At 43.0% G+C, this 22427-nt stretch overlaps 1 protein-coding gene across 9 annotated transcripts in view; it reads right to left on the bottom strand.

Moving 5' to 3' along the window:
- TMEM164 (transmembrane protein 164) overlaps positions 1-22427 on the bottom strand; it is a 178767-nt gene that overhangs the window by 76321 nt on the left and 80019 nt on the right. For all 9 annotated transcript variants that reach the window (XM_026478836.4, XM_026478831.4, XM_026478822.4 and 6 more), the window contains one exon: positions 9801-9867. In XM_026478836.4, the coding sequence (XP_026334621.1) occupies positions 9801-9867 (67 nt within the window). The remainder of the gene's footprint in view (positions 1-9800; positions 9868-22427) is intronic.

Below are 22427 nucleotides of genomic sequence, written 5' to 3'. Positions count from 1 at the left end.
AAAGGATAGATTTATGCTGTGTGAATTACATCCTAAGTAAACCCCCCTTAAAAAGTGACTGACGGGAGAGATAACAAGGCAAGTACTCATTTGTGCAGTGCTTTTAACCTTCCAAAGCTCTTTGCTATCTCTTTGTTATCTTGTGTTATCGGTTATCTCTTCTTCATAAGCTATCTGTGAGGTAGAGAGCAGATATTACTAATCCCATTTGACAAACAAGGAAATGGGAGGCTCGATGAAGTGACATTACCGCATTCAAAGCTCCAAGTGGCACTCAGCGGCAGGTTGGGCCCGGAGTGGGGTGCAGGGCAGAGCTGCTCTGGCTGCACACCAGCTTAGCTGGGGTGCTTTTTGAAAATGGGTATGTTTTTAAATTGGCTCTGGTGTTTCTAACTATGCAGCCCGGGTTAAGAAACTACTGGTCCACAGGGGCACCTGGGTGGCTCAGTCGGTAAAGCGTCTGCCTTTGGATCAGGTCATGATCTCAGGGTCCTGGGATGGAGCCCCACATCAGGCTCTGTGCTCAGCAGGCTCCCTGCTCAGGGGGGTCTGCTTCTCCCTCTCCCTCTGCCCCTCCTCTTCCTCGTGTGCTCGTTGTTCTCTCTCTCATAAATAAAATTAAAAAAAAAAAGAACAACTGGTCCACAGACTGGAGAGAGTGGTATCACCCACCAGATAAGGCTCTTACTGCCTAAAGATACGCTGCCTGGGGTTAGTGGCTCCAGGTTGGATGAGAAGCATTGGTTACAACCGCTGGAGGCTGGCACTTCTAATCCCATTTTAAGAAAATGAAACAAAAGGCAGAGAACTAGCAAGCTCTGGAGGCAAAAAGCCTCCGGCCTGGTACTCTCGCTCCCTGCAGCCCCTCCCTCCACGGGCTTCAGGGCTGGGGCCTCACGGGCAACCCCAAAGGTCTGGACATTTTCTTCAAATGGGAAGAAAAGCCAGGAGGGGGCCCGATTCACCTGTCAGAATGGAGGAGAGAGAGCTGGCCGGTTCTCAAATCAAACAGGCTGTCTTTGAAACAAATGCAAAAAACAAAGGTGCTGTTAGTGTGGAAAAGGAAGCCTGCCAGGGAATTTTAATCTTGCTCAGCATGGCTAATTCAGAAACAAAGCCCCCTTTACTTCACCATCACCCAACAGTTTAAGGAGCCGGCGCCGAAGTTCTGAAGACACACATCACAAAAAGCACGTGCCAGTAGGAATGCCCCTCGATTTCTAAGATAATATTGGGGATAGCAGGAACAACAGCAGCATTTGACACTATGTGCCAGGCACTCGCGAGGTGCTCACCACACATGGAGATATCCATTCACCGGGGCACCATTTTATAGATGAGAAAATGAGTTCACAGAAGTGAGTTAACTTTTGCAAGGTCACATGGCTAAAGGCAGAGGAGCCAGCCACAAAACCACAGATGGGGTGGCTCCAGGGTCGGCACTTGTGACCCCTACACGGGACCAACTCTTAACATCTGCGCAGAGACAGAATACCGAAAATACGCAGCAATGTTTACCAGTGGTTGCTCAGTGATGTGCTTTATTCTGGTGTTTCTCTGTATTCTCTATTTTTTTCCCCATTACGAACGGATATTATTTTTGTAAATACAGCAGTTATACATTTGTAAAGACAAAGGCACGAACGTCTCATGCTTTTTGCTGTTGTTTTAAATGTATTGAAAAGGGGCGCCTGAGTGGCTCAGTTGGTTCGGCGTCTGTCTTTGGCTCAGGTCATGATCTCAGGGTCCTGGGACGGAGCCCTGTGTGGAGCCTGCTTCTCCCTCTCCCTCTGCCTGCCGCTCTCCCTGCTTGTGCTCGCTCTCTCTCTCAAATAAGTAAAAGAGTCTTAAAATAAAATGTATTGAAAAATAATCACCTTTGCATTGATGGTTATTTTTCACTTATACTTTTCTGTATTTCACAAATTTTCACCAGTAAACATGTCTTTTGCTGTACTCAGGAAAACATCGTTATTTTAAGTGGTTTAAAAAATAATTCACCTGGGAAAAAATATCATCTATCATCCCTCTGTCCTCACTCTCAATATCTCAGGACATGTGTGAGAGGGATCCCCGGGATTTCCCTAAGCAAGACAGAGGTTTAGATTGGCTGACTAATTCACTTACTCTCTCTGTGGATACTTAACCATATACTAGGTGCAAGGTCCTACAGGGAACAAATACCACGAAAGACTCTATCCTTGTCCAGCGAGACTAGTTATGGTGTAGTGCTGGGAACCCGAGGACTGGCTGAATATACAGTCCAACTAAACTACGGAGTGCTAAGCAGCCATCAGAGAAGAATGAGTTACATCCATTATCTGCAAAGATTGCTGATTACCTACTGATTTAGGTTAAAGGAAAATACACCGGAGCAATGTTTACTGTGTAATGCCAATTGTGTAGGAAACCTAAACCCTAATAACTAACAACCCTAGAAATATCAAAATCTTTCTTTGCATTTATGAGCAAAAGAAAAATGTAGAAAGATACACAAGCCTTTATCGCAACTTACCCCTGGGGCAGGGGGAGGGGCAGGATTGAACATGGTGGGTAAAATGATTAGCTTTCTCTATATTCCTATTGGTTTTTCAATGACCATATCCTCTTTTTATTTTAAAAAGTCCTAAAAGTATAATCAATCCCCCAAATCTCTAATGGGTATTGTATAAAATTTACCACAAAGAGTTGATTTGGCTCAATACTTGAAAATCAATCTAAGTAATTAGGAAAGAGGAGGAAGTCCATGAGCTTTGTATCAGAAAGACCAAAGCTCTCAGGCCAGTTCCATCTCTGTGTCCCTATACAAGCTACTCAAAACTTTGGAGGGCTCGGGGACGCCTGGGTGGTTCAGATGGTTGGACACCTGCCTTCAGTTTGGGTCGTGATCTCCGGGTCCTGAGATCGAGCCCCACATTGAGCCCCACACTGAGCCCCACATTGGGGTCCGGGCTGGCTCAGCGGGGAGTCTGCTTCTCCCTCTTCCTCTCACCCTGCTTGCACGCTCTCTCCGTCTCTCTCAAGTGAATGAAGAAAATCTTAAAAAACAACTTTGGAGGACCCAATCTGTAAAACGGTTATGCTAATTCCACCTCACAGGACTTTTGTGAGGATCCCAGCCAATACTAACAGCTAACACTGATTGAGCGCTTCCTGTTTGCCAGGTGCTGGGCTACAAGCTTTATCCACATTAACGACTTAATCCGCAGGATAGCTTTAGGAGGTAAAGCACGGCTATCATCTTCATTTCATAGATGGGAGAACTGTGGTCCACAGTAGTCAAGTAACTTGGCCAAGTTCCCTCCCTCTCCCTCTTTCCCTCTCTTTTTCACGCACGCACGCACACACACACAGACACGGGCAGGGGCATGCGCACACGTGCACACGCATGTGGGAGGAGCGCAGCCAGGACAGGAACCTGCATCCCTACCCTTGCTCCCGACATCCATATTCTTAATACACTAGGGTGAGATACTCGTGCAAGAGCTTCTCTGGTCGCTTAGTCCCACCCTGTAAGGAATTCTTATCAGTAGAGGTGGAAAAGAGAAGAAATGCACAAGAATCTAAACACGATGATAAAGGGTGAAAAGACGTAACAGAAGCAGTGTTATGGAGATCTTCTGGTGGCCTGCAAATAAGTGACCATGTCTATACATACCACCAGAGTTCTGATTCTCCTTCCTGCTCCTCAGAATCTCAGTGGTGAGCGTGAGGTGATAAATGTGCAGTATCCCACCCCTGGGCCCTGGCCATCGCATGCCCTTCGTTGAACTGCTTTGCGCCTCTGCAACTGCACGCATAGTCCACTCGCCCTATCACCCTTTGGGGATCAGCTGGGGCTTGCTTTCTCCCTGAAGCTTTTTTGGACCACTTAATCCACTGGGCTCTCCAGGAGGCAACCTTCTCCCTCTGACCCTCCCCCCTCTCATGTTCTCTCTCTCTCATTCTCTCTCTCTCAAATACAGAAAATCTTAAAAAAAAAAACAAAGAAAGAAAAGAAAAAGAAACCATGTAACTCTGAGCAAGTCATTTAACCTCTCTGAATCCCAATTTCATCATAGGTAAAATGGGGCTCTTGTGCAAGTTAAATGATAACATATGTAAATTACCTGACACACAGTAGGTGCCTGATAAATGCTAACATTAATCTTCTTCCCATCTCAGAACTTGGAACGATTGCAATTTAGCAATTAAGCCTGAATTGCCTTGCAATATACATTTTTCATGATTTCAATTCTAATGCTGCCATAATTTGTGCCTTATCTTCCTAACTGAGCTGCAAGTTCCTAGAGGGCCAGGAACGCACCCTGGCCATTTCTGCAACCCCTGCAGCTTACAGCACAGTATATCATGCCAACATGTGCTCCATCAAAGTCTGGATGGCCTATATGATTGGGCTGGATTCATGGAGGACAGAGGACTCTCCAAGATTAATCTTAAAATAAAGGCGGTGATTAGACATATTCTAGAACAGTCCCTAGCATCTATTTGGTTTACTTTGGCCCAGGAACACCAGACTCTTCTCCGCATCCGAGGCACAATTTTGCCCACACCGATTCTTCAGAAAGTGAAGGCCTCTTGTGAAACCAAGCTTTTCATAATTTAAGTACTCTCAGGAAAGCAAAGGGACATTCTGTCCCTAGTTGAGGTCCAAAATCCAAACTATAAGTTTTTTAAATAGCTCAATTCGCTAGGCACAGAAATAACTTTTCTAGGTCAATTAGCACATTTCAATGTGCCAATTAGCAACGAGTAAGATTCTCAAGCCTATTTGCCTTGGTGAAAGCAAAGTTTTCCAAGAGGCACACATGGGGACAAGGTGTGCCAGTGGCGAAGTTGCATCTTGAGAACATGAAGATAATGACTGTGGAAGCTGGGGAGCCGCCCCAATAATGAAAAAAATCATTACCAAGCCCTTCCACTTGGTCTCAGAGTTAGGGGCATTCAAGAGAATGATCTAACAGCAAAGGAGCCAGGCAAAAGGGGAAGAATGCGAAAGGAGGGGAAAAAGGAATTCACATGGGAGATCAACAGCGATGCATAATAATGGGCAATTTTGATAATGAGATAATAATATACACAAGGCTTCGGGCCTTGAAGAAGAAAGGAGCTTGATGAAAAGAATCATTACCATTCTTCTTATTATTATTCTCATAGAAGACAGATGGCTACAATCACAAATATAGGCCGGGCCAGAGTCTTCAGTCTGGGAAGGGGGCTGATACGGTGTTTTAAGTTTGTTTTCTGTTTCCACTCTCCCTTGCTCAGAACACTCTGCATTTAGAAGGAACTCTCATGGGCATTTGAGGACAAAAGGTACAGGGCTGAGGATACAGCTTATGCCCAGTGCCTCCCTCTGAGGACCAGATCAACCTCGCAAGGTAAGAGATGGAACTGAAAATCTAATATGTAACCAGGTTCCATGGGCACCCTACTTAGCTCCCAGCTCCTGGCTTTCACTTTCCAGAAGGCGTTTGGGCCTAGAATATGTTATGTTTTGCTAAGTCACAGGCAATAGATAAGGAACCCGGCCTCGCCACCACCTCCAGTGGGGTGGAGACAGCAGGTGACAGTCTCCTGAAATTATGTGCAAAATTGTGTTTGTGCATTTACCTGGAAAGAGGTGCTACAGTCTTCTTCAGCTTCTCAAAGAAACCTATGACCCAACTCTTCTAGATGGACAGAAGCTAAGAAGCATTTCCAGCATCTGGACCCACCAGCTTTCAAACTTGCACTGAACTCCACTCATAGGACAGGAAAAGAGCTCTGAAGTCTGAGTCAGGAGACCTGGATTTTAGGGGTACTCACCTTGGCTTCTAAGGCAAGGTGTTTATCCTCCTAAGGACCCCCTCTAGAAGGTAAGATGAGACCAGACAAGCTTTTAGCTCCCTGCTAATCTAATAATCAATAGTTCCATGATGCATTTCCTCTCCTTCCCTCCAAGGGGCAAAAGAAAGATTGCCCTTAAGACACACCTTCTGAAGGCAGAAAAAGACCTTCTCTAGAATCCTGGCAGCAAAGAGCATTTCCTTATAATATGAGCCGTTGGAATACATGTTCCTTCCCCCAAGGTGTCAGCTGATAGGATGGAGAGCCAGGAGAAACTGGGACCCGGGCATTCTCTAGCTGGTCAGCAAATCCCAGTGCCAGTAAGTCACAGGACAGAGCACAGCAAATGGAAATGCACTGAAGACCCCGAATCCTTTAGCAGACCGTGGCAACTTCCTGGAACTCCCCCCTTCTCTGTCCTTATATATGTGAGTGTGTGTGTGATGTGTTACACACACGCTAGCTCATTTTCTTTTCCTTGTTTCCAGATTATTACTCAGAAAAACAAAAGAAGATGAAAAAGATAAAGGGTCAAGAAGAAAGAGCAAAGAGAAGTCAAAAGCTAAGTTCCTACCTAACTGGATCATCAGGCTTAAGAAAGAGTTGCCTGTCTTCCTGTGTCTTATTTTAAGTCAATCTGAGCTCAACTAAGGGGTTGCAAAGTAAAAAGTCTGAACGGCCAGAAGTAGCCCAGGAGGGGTCCCAACCATTTAAAATAACCAAGCCAAAGCCAGTTGGCAAGACACATGCAAATGGAGCCATCACCCTGAGCTTTTCTCAGCTTCATTTTAGAAAAAAGGGCACCAAGATTATTTACCCGGGTGATTGGAATCACTCATTAAGCTCATCAAGGAAGTTTCAGTGTTAAGGAAAGTTACTTGAACATTCCTGATGAGCTAGTTGACTATCGCTTGATATGTATTCAGAAAATAATAGGTGTTACAGCAACTATAATAGCAAATCTGCCATGAGAAAGGGGAAGAAGGGGAGAGGGAGAAAGAGAAGGAAGGGAGGGAAGGAGAGGAGACGAGAGTAACACTGTTTTTTGAACAGAGCAGAAAGCTATTACAGGCTGAATTATGTCCCCACCAAAATTCATGTGTTGAAGGGCTGATCTCAGACTGTGACTATATTTGGAAACACCTCCTTTAAAGAAGTGAGTAGGTTAAAAGGAGGCCATTAGGTGGGCCCTAATCCAACCTGACTGGTGTCCTTAGAAGAGGAGGAAATTTGGACGCACAGAGAGGCACTAGGGATGTGCATGCACAGAGAAAAGACCATGTGGAAAAGGCATCAAGATGGCAGCCATCTGCATGCCAAAGAGAGAGGCTTCAGAGATAACCAATCCTGCCGGCACCTTGATCTTGGGGATAATTATCAGTGCCTTGCCTCAGAAGTTTATTGTGAGGATCAAATACATTAGCCCACAGAGGGCACTAAGAACAGTACCGGGCGCACAGTAAACACTCCGGAAGTGTCAGCTGGCCTAGTACAGAAATGCCACTGTGCTGTAACAATACCGGCTGAAGGAAAACTTCAGATGTATGAATGGGCTTGGGCGGGGGCTTTATTTTCAAGCTCACACGATGGGAATCATCGCATCTGCAGATGCTCAGTGGTTCTGCAAGGAGAAGACTATCTGGCTTTCCTTGGGGAGAAGGTCGCACTAGGAAGAGGGATGCGGGTGACCTGTTTCGAGGAACCACATCCGCCTCACCCGATGGCAGAGATGGGCCAGAGCTGTGGGCTGGAAGCTCTCAGACTCAGGGTCCCTGACTGTACGAGCCCCGGGGGATGCAGAAGGGGAGTTTTCTGGTGCACCACCCCTTCCTGGAATCCGACAGAGCTGCTGAAAGTGAAGGAGAGCAGCTTTTTATCTGCCTGACCTCTTCATCTGAGAAAACGGTGACAGGGTGAGCGGACAGATGGGATAAGACAGCCCTGGACCCACATCTCTGCCTGAGCTTGGGACCTCCACAGGCAGGGAGCAGACGGCACCTCCAGCCCTGCTCCACAGCCCTGAGCCCGTGAAGAATCCATTTCCAATGTGTTTGCTTGGCACCATTCTTTGGTCCTCTCCCCTGCAGCTCTGAGACCAAAGCAGGAGTCCTGCTGAAGGACTCGGCTGACGTCAAGTCAGGCAAGTCATGTACTGCGGGGAATACGGAAGGGGGAGCAAAGGTAGCTAAGCTAGCAGCCTGTGCCTGCTGATCCCAGCTCACAGGGGAACACGGAACCGAGTGTGCCCAGCCTATCGTGACAGAGACGATACTGCCTGCCCCTCTCGCACCCCGGCATTCCCCCCCTCGGGAAGTCCTGCGGTCTCTCTACAAGATGCTTTGGGCTCTTGGAAGAAAGGGGGGAGGCCCTCTAAGCCACCTGTTAAAATGCAGCAAGTCTGAGGCAGGGCCTAAAATTCTGCATTTCTAACAGGCAGCAGCCACCTGAGGCTGTTCCTCAGACCACATCTGGAGTTGCACGGGTGGAGTAACTTGGAATCACGATCACCTAAAATGCTGATTCCCCAGCAGTCGACATTACCTGGAGACTTATTACCAATGCTCATTTCCTGGTATCACTCCAGATCCTCTTAATCATAAGGCTTTCTGGGGATGAGGTCTGGCAAGCTGCATTTCTTAGCCATTTCCTCGGGTGAATGGCTACGGACAGACATTAAGTTTCCGAGCCACTGGTCCTCGACTGCAGCTCCACATTAGAAACGTGTTTTAAAAACACTGTGCCCAGACTGTGTCACAGATCAAGAACTCAGACACTCCAAGGGAGGGGCCAGGGCATCAATCATTTTGGTTTATTTGTTTTTCATTGTTGTTGTTCACTGTTTCGTTTTGTTTTTTAAGTACCCCTAGGTGAGCCTGGAGCAAAATTTTGAGCCTGGGTTCAAAATCACTGCTTTAGATGAATGTTTTTTCTTTCAATTTCTATTGATGTGCAATAGGCACCTAAAAACATAACAATCAGGGGGTACACATGAGTATTTGTGGGAGAGGTGTGACTACATTTTTGGAGAGAGTGAAGTATAGCTGTGCTTATAGGATCTAGAGGCTTCTCCACTCCTAACTCTGCCACTTAGAACTTGTGTGACTCCCTGAACGTCAGTGTCTTCCTCTGTAACAAGAGGCCATAATACTTGCCCTTATCTACCTCACACAGCTGTCATGTGAAAAGACCTTGTAAACTATAAAATGCTCTCCAAAGAGGAAGGATTATCATTTTGAGATTTAAACTATGATCTTTAATGCATGAGGCAAATTTAAGTCATGAACACAGAAACAAGTAGGAGGGATTTTACAGGTGGTTTCTTTTCCTGTGCTTTCTAACATGGCTGGCTAATCCCTCCACAGACCCACATGAAGGAGTCTGAGGACAGGGCCCTGCCACCCCAGCCCTATAGCCCCTTCTTCTCTCTATGCTCGTTTAACACTCAGCACCCCGCTACAGTGGGATTCTACTGGCTAGCCACTGGGTGTGGGGTGGCCCAGACTGCCCTGCGGGTTTGGGTAAATGGGGGAAAGGAACTAATTCTTGCCCAATGGGGCCCTTGGCAAAGCAGACAGGCTTTGAGGCTCCCCATCAGATTAGTCTGGGCCAATGTGGCTGAGTTCAAACTAGAGCCCCTTAGAACACCTGGAATCCTCTAATAAGTGGAGCTCCCAGCCCCCCCTTCTCTCCACCAAACCTCTCAAGAGCTCCTGTAGGCTTTTTTGGTCTCTCCTGGTTCTGGCCTGAACGCTTCATGCAGCCCCAGAGTCCCATCAGGTACTCCGCACCTTACCTATCAAGCTCCCCGGCATCCGAGAAGGGCCATGTCAAACCGCAATATTAAATATACACGTATTTTAAAGCTCACATGGGTACATGAGCTCAAGCCGAGGGCAAGCACGGGGCAGTGAAGGAGTGAGCAAATAACCGGTCTGTATGTTGGCAGTACGTTCTTCCAAGAGGCAACTTACCAGCCGGGTATTTACAACCGGGAACAGCAGAGCCAGAAGTGCTCCATTCAGCATGTGCATCTGCAGCCTGGAGCGGGAGAAAAACAAACAAAAAAGCAGGATAAAGTCCAGGTCACACTCAGCCTGTCGCACGGGCAGGCAAAAACATGTCAAACTCTGCTCTGCCATAAGGGAGGCCGTGTAAACCAGCGGCTGTGTAAAAGGGCCCCGGAGTTGGCACGCGGGCGTCTTACGCACTAATGCAATGTCCTGACCACTGCCGCCAAAGTCCCCCAGTTGCCCCCTGAGCACACTCTGGCCACAACACTTGATTACATAATGAGCTCCGTGCTCCCGCAACGTCCAGTCGGCCCCCATCAGCAGCTTTGGCCGCCGCAGCTCAGGCAACAGCTGGAAAGGGGGGCTCCCCCGAGCAAGTGCCCTGTGATTAGAGTACCGGGGTACCTGTGTCGTGAGACAGGGCTACTTAACTATACAGCCATGCCCAATCCTTTCGCCCGAACAGTGTCCTAGGCATGAAAAGGTGAGTCAAACCAGTCAGCCGATTGCAGGGTTTTGTCAACTGTGTTCCCGACTTTCTTAGGCCTTCAGGCATGTGCTGCAAGGAGCACTGGGTGTTTCACGCAAACAATGACTCATGGAACCCTACATCAAAAACTAACAATGTACTGTATGGTGACTAACATAACATGATAATAATAAAAAAGAAACAGAAAAAAAAGAATAAATATACTCTTAACACCCCAACTGAAAAAAAAAAAAAAACACGAAATGTCTTCAGGGCTGCTGCAGGAGGTGGAGACCGCAGAAGTGGCAGCCCCCCAGGCTTGCTTTGATTGGTTTTACAGATTGGGTTTTAGGACTTAAAAGCAAAACAAAAAAGATAAAGGGTGGGGGGAGAAGAAGAAGAAAAGCACTGGTCTCCAGCACTGGGTAAGAATAGTTTCCTAATACTAGACTTGTTGAAGCATATGCTAGAAACCCTTTATAAGTCAAGAACAACCAGGTCAGGAACCAACTCTGCCTGAGAGAGCTCTGAGGATGGACTTAGGCAGCTTCATTCATCATTCAAGGCAAATGGTCCTTTACAACTGAGGGAGAAGAAAAGAATGACACACAGTCTTCCTGCTGAAGAAAAGTGGATTTGATGGGTCAGGTACAACCACTGCTGAGTGGTCTCTCTCTCTCTCTCTCTCTCTCTCACACACACACACACACACACACACACACACGCACATTCACAGCAGCACTGCGATACCAGGATTTCTCCCATGCCCTAAATGGGAAAGCAATTCATACTTTTTGGTTTTGTTTTTTAAAATTTTATTTATTCATTTGAGGGGGGGAGAGTGTACGCAAGAGCAGGGGGGAGGGGCAGAGGCAGAGAGAGGGAGAAGCAGACTCCCCACTGGGAGCCCGATGTGGGACTCGATCCCAGTACCCTGGGATCATGACCTTGAGCCGAAGGCAGACCCTTAACCGACTGAGTCACCCAGGCGCCTGCAGTCCATACTTCGAAGACCCTCAAGAACTCTAGGTATTCTCTTAAAGCTCACAGATGTGTGCCTAAGACTGAGAGACATTACAAGGAGACCCATGAGAAGAGCACATTTCATTTCCCGCACTCCGTTTATTACTGTTGCTCATTTTTTCCAATGCCACGAGGATGGTGATAATATGCACTTAACATAATCTAGGCAAGTTATCTAATTAACTGCTTTACATAAATTCTCCCGCTTAATTTTTACAGCAATCTTCTGAGACAGGTACAATTACTTTTCCCATTTGTTGATGAGGAAACCAAGTTCAGAGAATCAAAGTGGCCTGGTTCATGTCACACATAAGATAGAAGAGCCAAGATTCAAGCTCAAGATGCAGGTTTATCTAACTTCAGACCCCCAAATTCTTATATCCCCCTCACTGCCTGATATCAGACTCCCCCCTGGGCCCGCCACCCTCCCTCACATACATGGCCTCAGGCGGAAAGTCACAGAAGCTCCCGTTTCCTCCCTCCGGGTTTCAGGGGTCTCTCTGCTACCTTACCCATCCTCTGGCCTAGGTGTAAATACACTTTCAGGGGGGTGACCAAGGGGAGAATGCTCCGAGGCCACGCCAAGCCATCACGGTCCTCCAAAGCGATGTCACTCCAGCTCCCAGGGCTGGCCAGGTTACCATGCTTTTACAACAGGGTCATTCCAGGGGGAGCTCCGTGCTCTGAGAACTGAGTGCTGAAGACTCTTGCTCAAGTCTCATGTGCCTAGAGCAGGGGTCATCAGTGGCCATTCCAGGCCCGGCCTAACTCTGTCCCTGGGTCTGCCTATGGGAGGTCCTGGGCATAAACATTCTTGTTTAGCCACAGCCTAAACATTCACCCCGGGAGAGGGAAACATCGCATTAATAGCCCAGGTAAAGCTGGACTCAGGTGCCAGGCTTTGCCACTGGCCTTAAAAGAATGCTGGCATTTACACAAAGCCAATTAGCTATCCGGGCACCGAAAGTTAAATCGTGAGGATGATGGAATTGATCCCAAGGGCCCATGAAAGGCCAGAAACAGAGAAGAGAAAACCAGTGTCAAGATTAAACAACTAAGAAATTCCTAGATAAAGACAAGCCTGTTCTGGGTCCTCAAAATTCAGTTCTACGAGCTACATATATGCCGAAGTGTGGATTATCCCTAATATATAAAAAGGTCTTACACATCAATAATTGCAAAAGGACTGAACATGTATAGAGCATTACCACATGCCAATCACTGTTAAGTACTCAAATGCATCGTCTGATTTATCCCTCAGTTTCTATTATAATCATTATCATCTTCTTTAATTTCACAGCTGAGAACATCAAAACACTGAGTGATTACATGACTTGCCACAAATCACATAGATAGCAAGAGTCGGAGGGAGAAATCACACTCAGATCTCACCAAGTTTCGAGACTATGTCACTGTACCCTGCTTTAAATCCAAGACATGAACCACGAACATTATACATGTCCCACGAGTGTATGTGTATAAGAGAGAGAGAGAGAGAGAGAGAGTGTGTGTGTGTGTGTGAGTTAGACTGTAGGACAGGTAGGAAAAGATTCTGGGCTGCCTCTTGGGAGAGAGGGTCATAGCTAAGGGCAACAGAACCCCCTGGGTGTTTCGTGGCAAAGCCGTCCCCCAATTATATACCTGCACTGCCCTCTATAGACCCTGAGCACAGCCCAACAGGTAAGTGACTGGCCATATGAAAGCCAAAGGCCTTTGTTTTCACTTTATATCCATCTGCAGCCTGCCACTCAGATTTCTATTGTGTATGGGAAATGGATAATGGGCCACTAGAAAGTCCTGTGAGAGTTCCCTCACCTGTACAATGAGAACAACAGTACCCAACTCGTGGGATTGTTATAAGGAGTTAATATGTATAAAGTGCTTAGAAGAGCACGTGGTATATAGTAAGACTCACATGTGTGTTTCATAAACAAATGGTGAAGAGTTTACCTAAAGCTTCAAGATGTAAAGGGCGGGGAAGGATAAAAAGGAAATCATGTGAGAGAGTCGAACCGTGAAACAAATTCGAAGTATGAAAAGGAGGACCATAGAGAGCAAAAGGACAGACTGAAGGCCTGAACTAAACAGCACAACTTGGAGACGGACTTCTTTTCAGTTAGTCATACTTATAAATCTCCTTGACAGCTCAAAGCCTTGGCCATTCCTATTGTCACAAATATTTTGTCAGCTTTTTTGTTTTTGTGTTGGAGACTGAGCTAAATTAGCTTAGTTGGTAAGAAACTGGGGCAATATGGCAAATGTCACAGGTTTAATTCTCTTCCAGGTCAGTTCATGCCATTAAATTGAGTTCCACAAACATAAATCAATCCATTACTATGTGTCTAACGTGGTTCCAGGTGTTGTAGGGAAAAGGAGATCAGTATAAGACATAGTATCTGCCTTCAAGAAAATAACATCTTACTGACAAGGCAAGAAATGAAATAATGAAAGGAAATGTAGCATAATGGTGAAGAATTCACCATTTGGCAACAAACCTATTCTCAAATTCCAGATCTACCACATTCTGGCTGAGGGGCTCTGGACAAGTGACTTAAAATATGTGTGTCAGTTTCCTCAATCATAAAACAGGGCTAATAACAGTACCTCACTGAAAAGCTTGTTGAGAGAATTTAATGAGACCATGTAAACTGATCAATATAGTGCTCAGGAGATAGTAAGCCCTAAATACGTGGCAGTTACTATTATCCTTAATAAAGCAATGTAAACGAATATCACATTACTATTCGTAACAACAAATGAAGCTACGAAAAACCCTCGTGAGATGACCTGTATTTCAATTTACTGCACTTAGTTACAACCAGGAACCAAAAAGTATGGAATAGATGGCAAGTTCTATAAGTGACTGGAAAGGCAAATTCATAGAGAGGAATTCTCAAAGGGAATTATAAAATACTTTGAACTGGACAAAAATTAAAAAAAAAACATATCAAAATGTGTCAGATGCTTATAAAATTTAGAGATCAGGAAAAAAAAAGAATCATCTCAACTCAGTAATCCAAGCTTCGGATGTAAAAATCCAGAAAACAAGAGCAAGATAAACCAAAAGCAAGCAGAAGGAATGAAACAATTATAGGAGCAATCATCAGTGGAAGTAAAAACAAAAATAGAGAAAAATCAATAAAACTGAAAGCTTGCCTTTGAAAAAGTCAATACCATTGATAAGCTTCTAAGAAGAATGACATGGACAAAAAGAGAGAAGACAGGACTCACCAATATCAGGAAGGAAAGCAGGGACATCACTACAGACCCCTCAGGAATTAAAAGAATAATGAGAAACTGGAACAAGTCTATGCACAGAAATTTAACAACTTAGATAAAATGGAGAATTTCCATTAAAACCACAAATTATCAAAACTCACCCAAGATAAAATTAATAACCTGAAGAGATCTAGTCTAGAAATTGAATATCTATACAATGGACTATTATTCAGCCATAAAAAAGCAAATCTTGCCATTTGCAACAACATCGATGGCCCTTGAGGAAATTATGCTAAGGGAAATTAGTCAGATGGAGAAAGACAAATAGCATACAATTTTGCTTACATGTGGAATATAAAAAACAAAAACAAAAACTGAGCTCACAGACGCAGAGAACAGACTGGTGATTGCCAGAGGCAGAGAGTCAGTGTGGGCGAAATGGGTAAAGGTGGTCAAAAAGCACAAACTTCCAGTTATACAATAAATTAAGTGATGGGGGTATAACATACAGCGCAGTGACTATAGTTAATAATACTGTATTATATATTTGAAAGTTGCTAAGAGAGATCTTAGAAGTTATCATCACAAAAAAAATTATAACCGTGGTGATGAATGTTAACCAGATTTATTATGATGAATGTTTCAGAATATATAAAAATATCAAATCATAATGTTGTACACCTGAAACTAATAAGTTACAAGTCAAACATACATATTTTTAAAAAACTGAATTTGTAGTTAAAATCTTCTGAATAAGAAATCTCCAGACTCAAATGGTTTCTGTGACTAAGTCTAACAAATATTTACACAATCTTGTCCAGAAAATAAAACAGAAGGAAACATTTCTCAACTCATTTTATGAGGCTATTATGATGCAGATAACAAACCAGACAAATACAGTACAAAAAAAAAACAAAAAGAAAGAAAACCAAAACTAAATGAATATTCCCTCATGAATACAGACACAAAACTCCTCAGTAAAATTTTAGCAAATCTAATGCAGCAATATAAAAAGAATAATATTCTGGGGGTGCCTGGGTGCCTCAGTTGATTAAGTGCCCAAGTCTTGATCTCAGCTCAGGTCTTGATCTTAGGGTCATGAGTTCAAGCCCTGCATTGGGATCCATACATGTGGAGCCTAATAAATTTTTTTAAAAAAGAACAATATTCTGTGACCAAGTGTTTTTTTGTCTGGGTAATGAAAAGTTGATTCAATGTTTGAAATTCAATTAATAAATTCTTCCAGATTAACAGTGTAAAGAATACAAAGTACATGATCATATCAATTGATATAGAAAAGACATTTGCCACAATTCAACATCTATTTATGATTTAAAAAAAAAAAAAACACCAAATTAGGGAACTTCCTCAACCATCTAAAAAAAATACTACACCCAAAATCATAATTACTGGTGAAAAACTGGTGAAATGCTCCCCCCACTAACATTAGGAACAAGAGTGCCCACTCTCAAAAATCAATAAGGCAACAAAAATAATAGAGAGTGGAAAGGGAGAAATAAAACTGTCCCTATTTGCAAAGAACATGATTATATATGTAGAAAATCTCAAAGAGTCTACAAAAAAACTCCTAGAACTGATGCATGAATTAGCAAGGTTGTAGGATTGTAACGTCAACACATAAACATCAATAATATTTCTACATAATAACAGTGCAAAATTAGAAACCAATTTTTTTAAAGATTTTATTTATTTATTTGAGAGAGACACAGAGAGAGAACACGCAGGGGGAGGGAGAGAGACAATCTCCAGCAGACTCCACACTAAGCGCAGAGCCTGATGAGGGGCTCAATCCCAGGACCCCGAGATCATGACCTGAGCCAAAACCAAGAGTCAGACGCTTAACTGACTGAGCCATGCAGGCGCCCCTGGAAACCAATTTTAAAAAATACTATTTATAATATCTCCCCCAAAACCGAAATATTTAAATATAAGTCTAAGAAAATATGTACAGAATCTGTATACCGAGAACTGTAAAAAGTTCATAAAAGAAATCAAAGAGGACCTTAATAAATAGACATACCATGTTCAAAGACTGAAAGGCTTAACATAGCAAAGATGTCAACTCTCACCAAAACTATCTATAGATTCAATGTACTTTTTTTTTAAGATTTTATTCATTTATTTGACAGAGAGACAGTGAGCACAAGCAGGGGGAGCAGCAGGCAGAGCTAGAAGGAGAAGCAGGCTCCCCACTGAGCAGGGAGCCCAACTAGGGGCTCGATTCCAGTCCCCTGAGATCATGACCTGAGCTGAAGGCAGACATTTAACCAACTGAGCCACCCAGGCGCCCCAATAGATTCAATGTACTTCTGACCAAAATCCCAACAGGGTATTTTGCAGATACAGATAAACTGACTCTAAAATGTATATGGAAGGGTAAAGAAAGTAGAATAACTAAAATAATTTTGCAAAAGGAGAAGATGAAGGAATCACATTACCAGACTTTAAGGCTTACTATAAAGCTATAGCAACCAAAATAGTACAATACTGGCCGAGAAAAGACATCAATCAGTGAAACATAATAGTCCAGAAACGGACCCCAGAGTGACATAGTAATTTGATTTTTTGCAATAGTGCAAAAGCAATTCAGTGGAGAAAAGCCATAGCCTTTTCAATAAATAGTATTACAATAATTCGACATAATATATAAAATAATGCACTTAACCTAAACCTTGCAACTTACATAAAAGCTAAGTCATAAATCTAAATAGAAAACGTAGGGGCTCCTGAGTGGCTCAGTCAGTTAAGCGTCTGCCTTTAGCTCAGGTCATGATCCCAGAGTCCCAGGATCAAGCCCTGCATTGAGCTCCCGGAGTGTGCTTCTCCCTCTCCCTCGGCTCCTCCTCCTGCTCACACTCTCTCTCTCTCACTCCCTCTTTCTCTCAAATAAATAAATAAAATCTTTTTTAAAAATCTTCAAAGAAAATGTAAAATTATAAAAGTTTTATAAGAAGACATAGCAGAAAATCTCCATGACCCTTAGTTAGGCAAGTAGTTCTTAAACATGACACCAAAAACACAAAATGTTCAAAAAATGATAAACCGAACTTAGTCAAAATCTAAAATTTCACTCTGTGTCAGACACTTCTGACAAAAATGACCACACAAGCTATAGAATGGGAGAATACATATGCAAATAAAATACCCAACAAAAGGGCTTTTGTCCCAAGTATATAAATACTGACACTCAGTAATAAGAAAACAAATAACCCAGGGGCGCCTGGGTGGCACAGCGGTTAAAGCGTCTGCCTTTGGCTCAGGGCGTGATCCCGGCGTTACGGGATCGAGCCCCACGTCAGGCTCCTCCACTATGAGCCTGCTTCTTCCTCTCCCACTCCCCCTGCTTGTGTTCCCTCTCTCGCTGGCTGTCTCTATCTCTGTCAAATAAATAAATAAAATCTTTAAAAAAAAAAAGAAAACAAACAACCCAATTAAAAAATGGGCTAGAAAACTTGAACAGGCACCTCACCAAAAAGGATACATGGATGGCAAATAAACACAGCAAAAGATGTTCCCTATCATTAGGGAAATGCAAACTAAAACCACAATAAGATACAACTCCTCACCTATAAGAATTACTAAAATAGAAATACTAACAATAGCAAATGTTGAAGAGACGGTAGAGAAATGGGAACTCTCCTAATACATTGCTGGTGGAAATATAAAACAATTTGAAAAACAGTTTGGGAGTTTCTTCTAAAGTTTATAAAAAGCTTTAAAAGTTAAAAATACTCTTATCATTTGACCCAATAATCCTGCTGCTACCTATTTACCCTAGTTTAACAAAAACATGTTTACACGAAACCCTTTACACAGATGTTCATAGCACCTCTCTTCATAGTAGCCAAAGTCTGGAATCAGCCCAAATGTCCTTCAAAGGGTGACTGGATGAACAAATTATGGTACAGACACACCAATAAAATGTGGTGGATACATACTCAGCAACAAAAATGAATGAACAACTCATACATACGAGAACTTGGATGAATCTTAAAGCTGTGCGAATAAAGCCAGTCTGAGGGGCGCCTGGGTGGCACAGCGGTTAAGCGTCTGCCTTCGGCTCAGGGTGTGATCCCGACGTTATGGGATCGAGCCCCACATCAGGCTCCTCCGCTATGAGCCTGCTTCTTCCTCTCCCACTCCCCCTGCTTGTGTTCCCTCTCTCGCTGGCTGTCTCTATCTCTGTTGAATAAATAAATAAAATCTTAAAAAAAAAATAAAGCCAGTCTGAAAAGGTTACATACTACAGGATTCTATTCTGATGACATTCCCTGAACAACATAACTATAGTGAAGGAGAACTAATCAGTGGTTGCCGGGGTTTAGGGATAGGCTAAGAGAGTCCTGTAGGTTGAAATAAAAGGATACCAGACCATCACTCGAAGCCATATAAAGAAAGAAAGATCATGGTAAAGGTAAATACATGGGCAATGATAAAAGCTAGTATTAACACAGTTAAGATAACTTTTTGTTTTCTACATAATTTAAGAGATTAATATGTTTAAAAAACCACAGTATATAAAAACTGGTATTATAATTTCAGTTTGTAACTCCACATTTTGTTTTCTGCATAATTTAAGAGACTAATGCATTTGAAAATAATTACGTTTTGGGGCACACATTGCATAAAGATGTAATTTTGTGCCATCAATACCTGAAAGGGGTGGGGATGAAGCTATAAAGGAGCAGCTTTTTGTATGTCATTTAAATTAAGCTCATATAAACTCAAAGTAAAATGCTATAACTTTAGGATGTTAAATGTAAACTCCATGATAAGCACAAAGAAAATAGTTAAAGAATATATACAAACAGAAATGATAAGGGAATTAAATTGTTAGACTACTAAAAAAATCAACCAAACACAAAAGAAGGCAGTAATGCAGGAAACGAGGAACAAAAAAATTATACAGCATATGGAAAACAACTAGCAAAATTACAGAAGTCCCTCCTTATCACTAATTACTTTAGATGTAAACGGATTAAAACTGTCCAACTAAAGGACAGAGACTGCCTGAATGAATAAACATGATCCAATTCTAGGCTGTCTACAAGGGACTCACTTTAGATTTAAGACACAAACAGGCTGAAAGTGAAAGGATGGAAAAAAATATTCCATGCAAATGGTAACCAAAAAAAGAGCAGGGGTGGCTATACTAATATTAGGCAAAATAGACTATAAATCAGAACAGTTTACAAGAGACAAAGGATATCATTTATTAATCAAAGGTTCAATACCACAAAAAGATGTAACAATTATAAACATTCACACACTTAATAACAGACCATTAGCGTATATAAAGCAAAAATGGACAGAATCAAAGGGAGAAATAGACAGCTCTATAATAATAGTTGGAGACTTCAATACTCCACTCTCAATAATAGAACAGCAGAGAGAAGAAAAGCAAGGAAATAAAGGACTTGAACAACACAATGAACCAACTAGATCTAACAGACGTACACAGAACACTTTAACCAGCAACAATAGAATTCATTACTCTCAAGTGCCCATGGGACATATTCCAGGATAGACCATATGCTGGCCATAAATTAAGTCTCAGTAGATTTAAAAAGGTAGATATCAGGGCGCCTGTGTTGCTCAGTTGGTTAACTGTCTGCCTTCAGCTCAGGTCATGATCTTAGAGTCCCGGGATCGAGCCCCCCCACCCCTCCCCGTGCTCAGCGGGGATCCTGCTTCTCCTTCTCCCTCTATCCCTCCCCCTACTCCTGCTCTCTCGCTCTCAAATAAATAAATAAAATCTTTTTAAAAAATTTAGAAAACATAGATATCATACAAAGTATCTGCTCTAACCACAACACGATGAGGTTAAAAATCAGTAACGGAAGTAAAATGGGAAAATTCACAAATGTGTGAAAATTAAATAACACACTCTTAAACAACCAATGGATCAAAGAAGGAATCACATGGACATTAGAAAATGAAATGCAAATCAAAATCCCAATTAGATACTATCTGACACTATTAGAATGGCTACTACCAAAAAAAAAAAAAACCCACAGAAAATAACAAATATTGGCAAAGACGTGGAGGAATTGGAACTCTTGTATACTCTTGGTGGGAATGTAAAATGGTACAGCAGCTGTGTAAAACAGTTTGGCAGTTCTTCAAAAAATTAAAAACGAAATTACCATATGATCCAGCAATTCCACTTCTGGGTATTTACCCAAAAGAATTGAAAGCAGGGTCTCTGAGGAATATTTGTACACCCATTTCATAGCAGCATTATTCACAACAGCGAAGAAGAGGAAGCAACTCATAGAACTGTATACCAAAAAGTCAATTTTATAGTGCAATAATTAAATTTAAAAAATATATATGAAAAACAAAACACTGGACTCCCCCAGTCTCGACTTTAACAACCACAAAATAAATGACCCTAGATTCTAAGAAGCGTTTTAAGCAACGTTTCTTCATTTTAGTTCCCTATGTTAAAATTTCCTTAAGTATAAAAAAATAAGAACCTCTGTGCCTACCATCCTGCTTTCGTCAATTTGAACGTTACGGATTCAGCTGAAGCCCTGTGGACCCCTTCTGCATACTACCCACCCCCTCCACTCCCTAACCAGAGGAAACCTTGATTCAGAAATCGTGGGATTCCTTCCTATGATTTTATAGATTTATTACATTTGTATGTATCCACAAACCGTATACACTGTTTCCTAGTTATCCCATGAAATAAATGATATACTCTCCCTCTATCCCTCTGCAAATTACATTTTTCACCCGACACAGCTCATCATGGTGAGGGACACCTGGATCTACTCTTTCCCTTCAGCCAGAAGCCATGTTGAGATTTATTTTCTATAATTTGTATTATACAAACAGATCTATTGCCACTATCCCAGGGCCCAGGGTCCTTCCACTCTGACCGTCTCTTCTCCATCGGCTCTTGTCCTGACAGCATGCACTTTAGTTTTTTTTAAAGAGTTTATTTATCCATTTGACAGAGAAAGATCAGAAGCAGGGGGAGTGGGAGAGGGAGAAGCAGGCTCCCTGCTGAGCAGGGAGCCCGGACACAGCGCCCGATCCCAGGACCCCGAGATCATGACCGGAGCCAAAGGCAGACGCTCCACTGACCGAGCCACCCAAGCGCCCGCAACGTGCACTTTCTGCCCCCCTGTGAGGCTCTCCAGTATAATCCTGTCACACAGCAGGAAGTGCAGTCAGGATCTCAGTTTTTAACTCACGTGTCAGAAACCAGGACAAAAACTGCTGAACCTAGGCAGAGATCATATGAGTGTTTGGTGTGCTGCCCTGCTCCCTTTTCTGTACATTTGAAATCTGTTCAGGGTAAGAACTGGAAGAGAAAAAAACAACACACGAAAAGAAACACAAACAAGTGTAACAAGAAGGTTTGACTGGCTTTGCCTGTGGGCACAGAGATAGAAGACTTTAGAGACTATTAAAGATAGAATACAGGATGATCGTAACTGGTTTCCTACCTGCTTGCTCTAGAGCAAACGGGGCACCCCTCTGCAGACGCCACAGAACTTTCTTCTCCTGTGAAGTCCAGACAGTTGGCGAAAGCCCCGATGTGTAAGGCACTCAATAAAAGGGGCTACTTATCTGAAAGCAGTCTGCATTCTGAAATTCTGCTTGTTTGAATGAAAAGAATTTTCATTCCCTGGGATCCTAATTCTAACAGTGAGGTAAGTACACAGGATGATGAAGCATCAAGACAAAACTCAGGCTATGTATTTTTAACATTTGCTGATTAGTCTGTTGGGATCCATGCTAAGAAATGAACACGGAGCAGCTCATCTAATTGTTACCACCACTCAAGGAAGCAGTTACTATTCATAGCATCCTTTTACCAATGAGGAAACGGAGGCTGAGAC

Source organism: Ursus arctos, chromosome X, assembly GCF_023065955.2.
Source record: "Ursus arctos isolate Adak ecotype North America chromosome X, UrsArc2.0, whole genome shotgun sequence".
Classification (NCBI taxonomy): domain Eukaryota; kingdom Metazoa; phylum Chordata; class Mammalia; order Carnivora; family Ursidae; genus Ursus; species Ursus arctos.
This window is presented reverse-complemented; position numbering and strand designations above follow the sequence as displayed.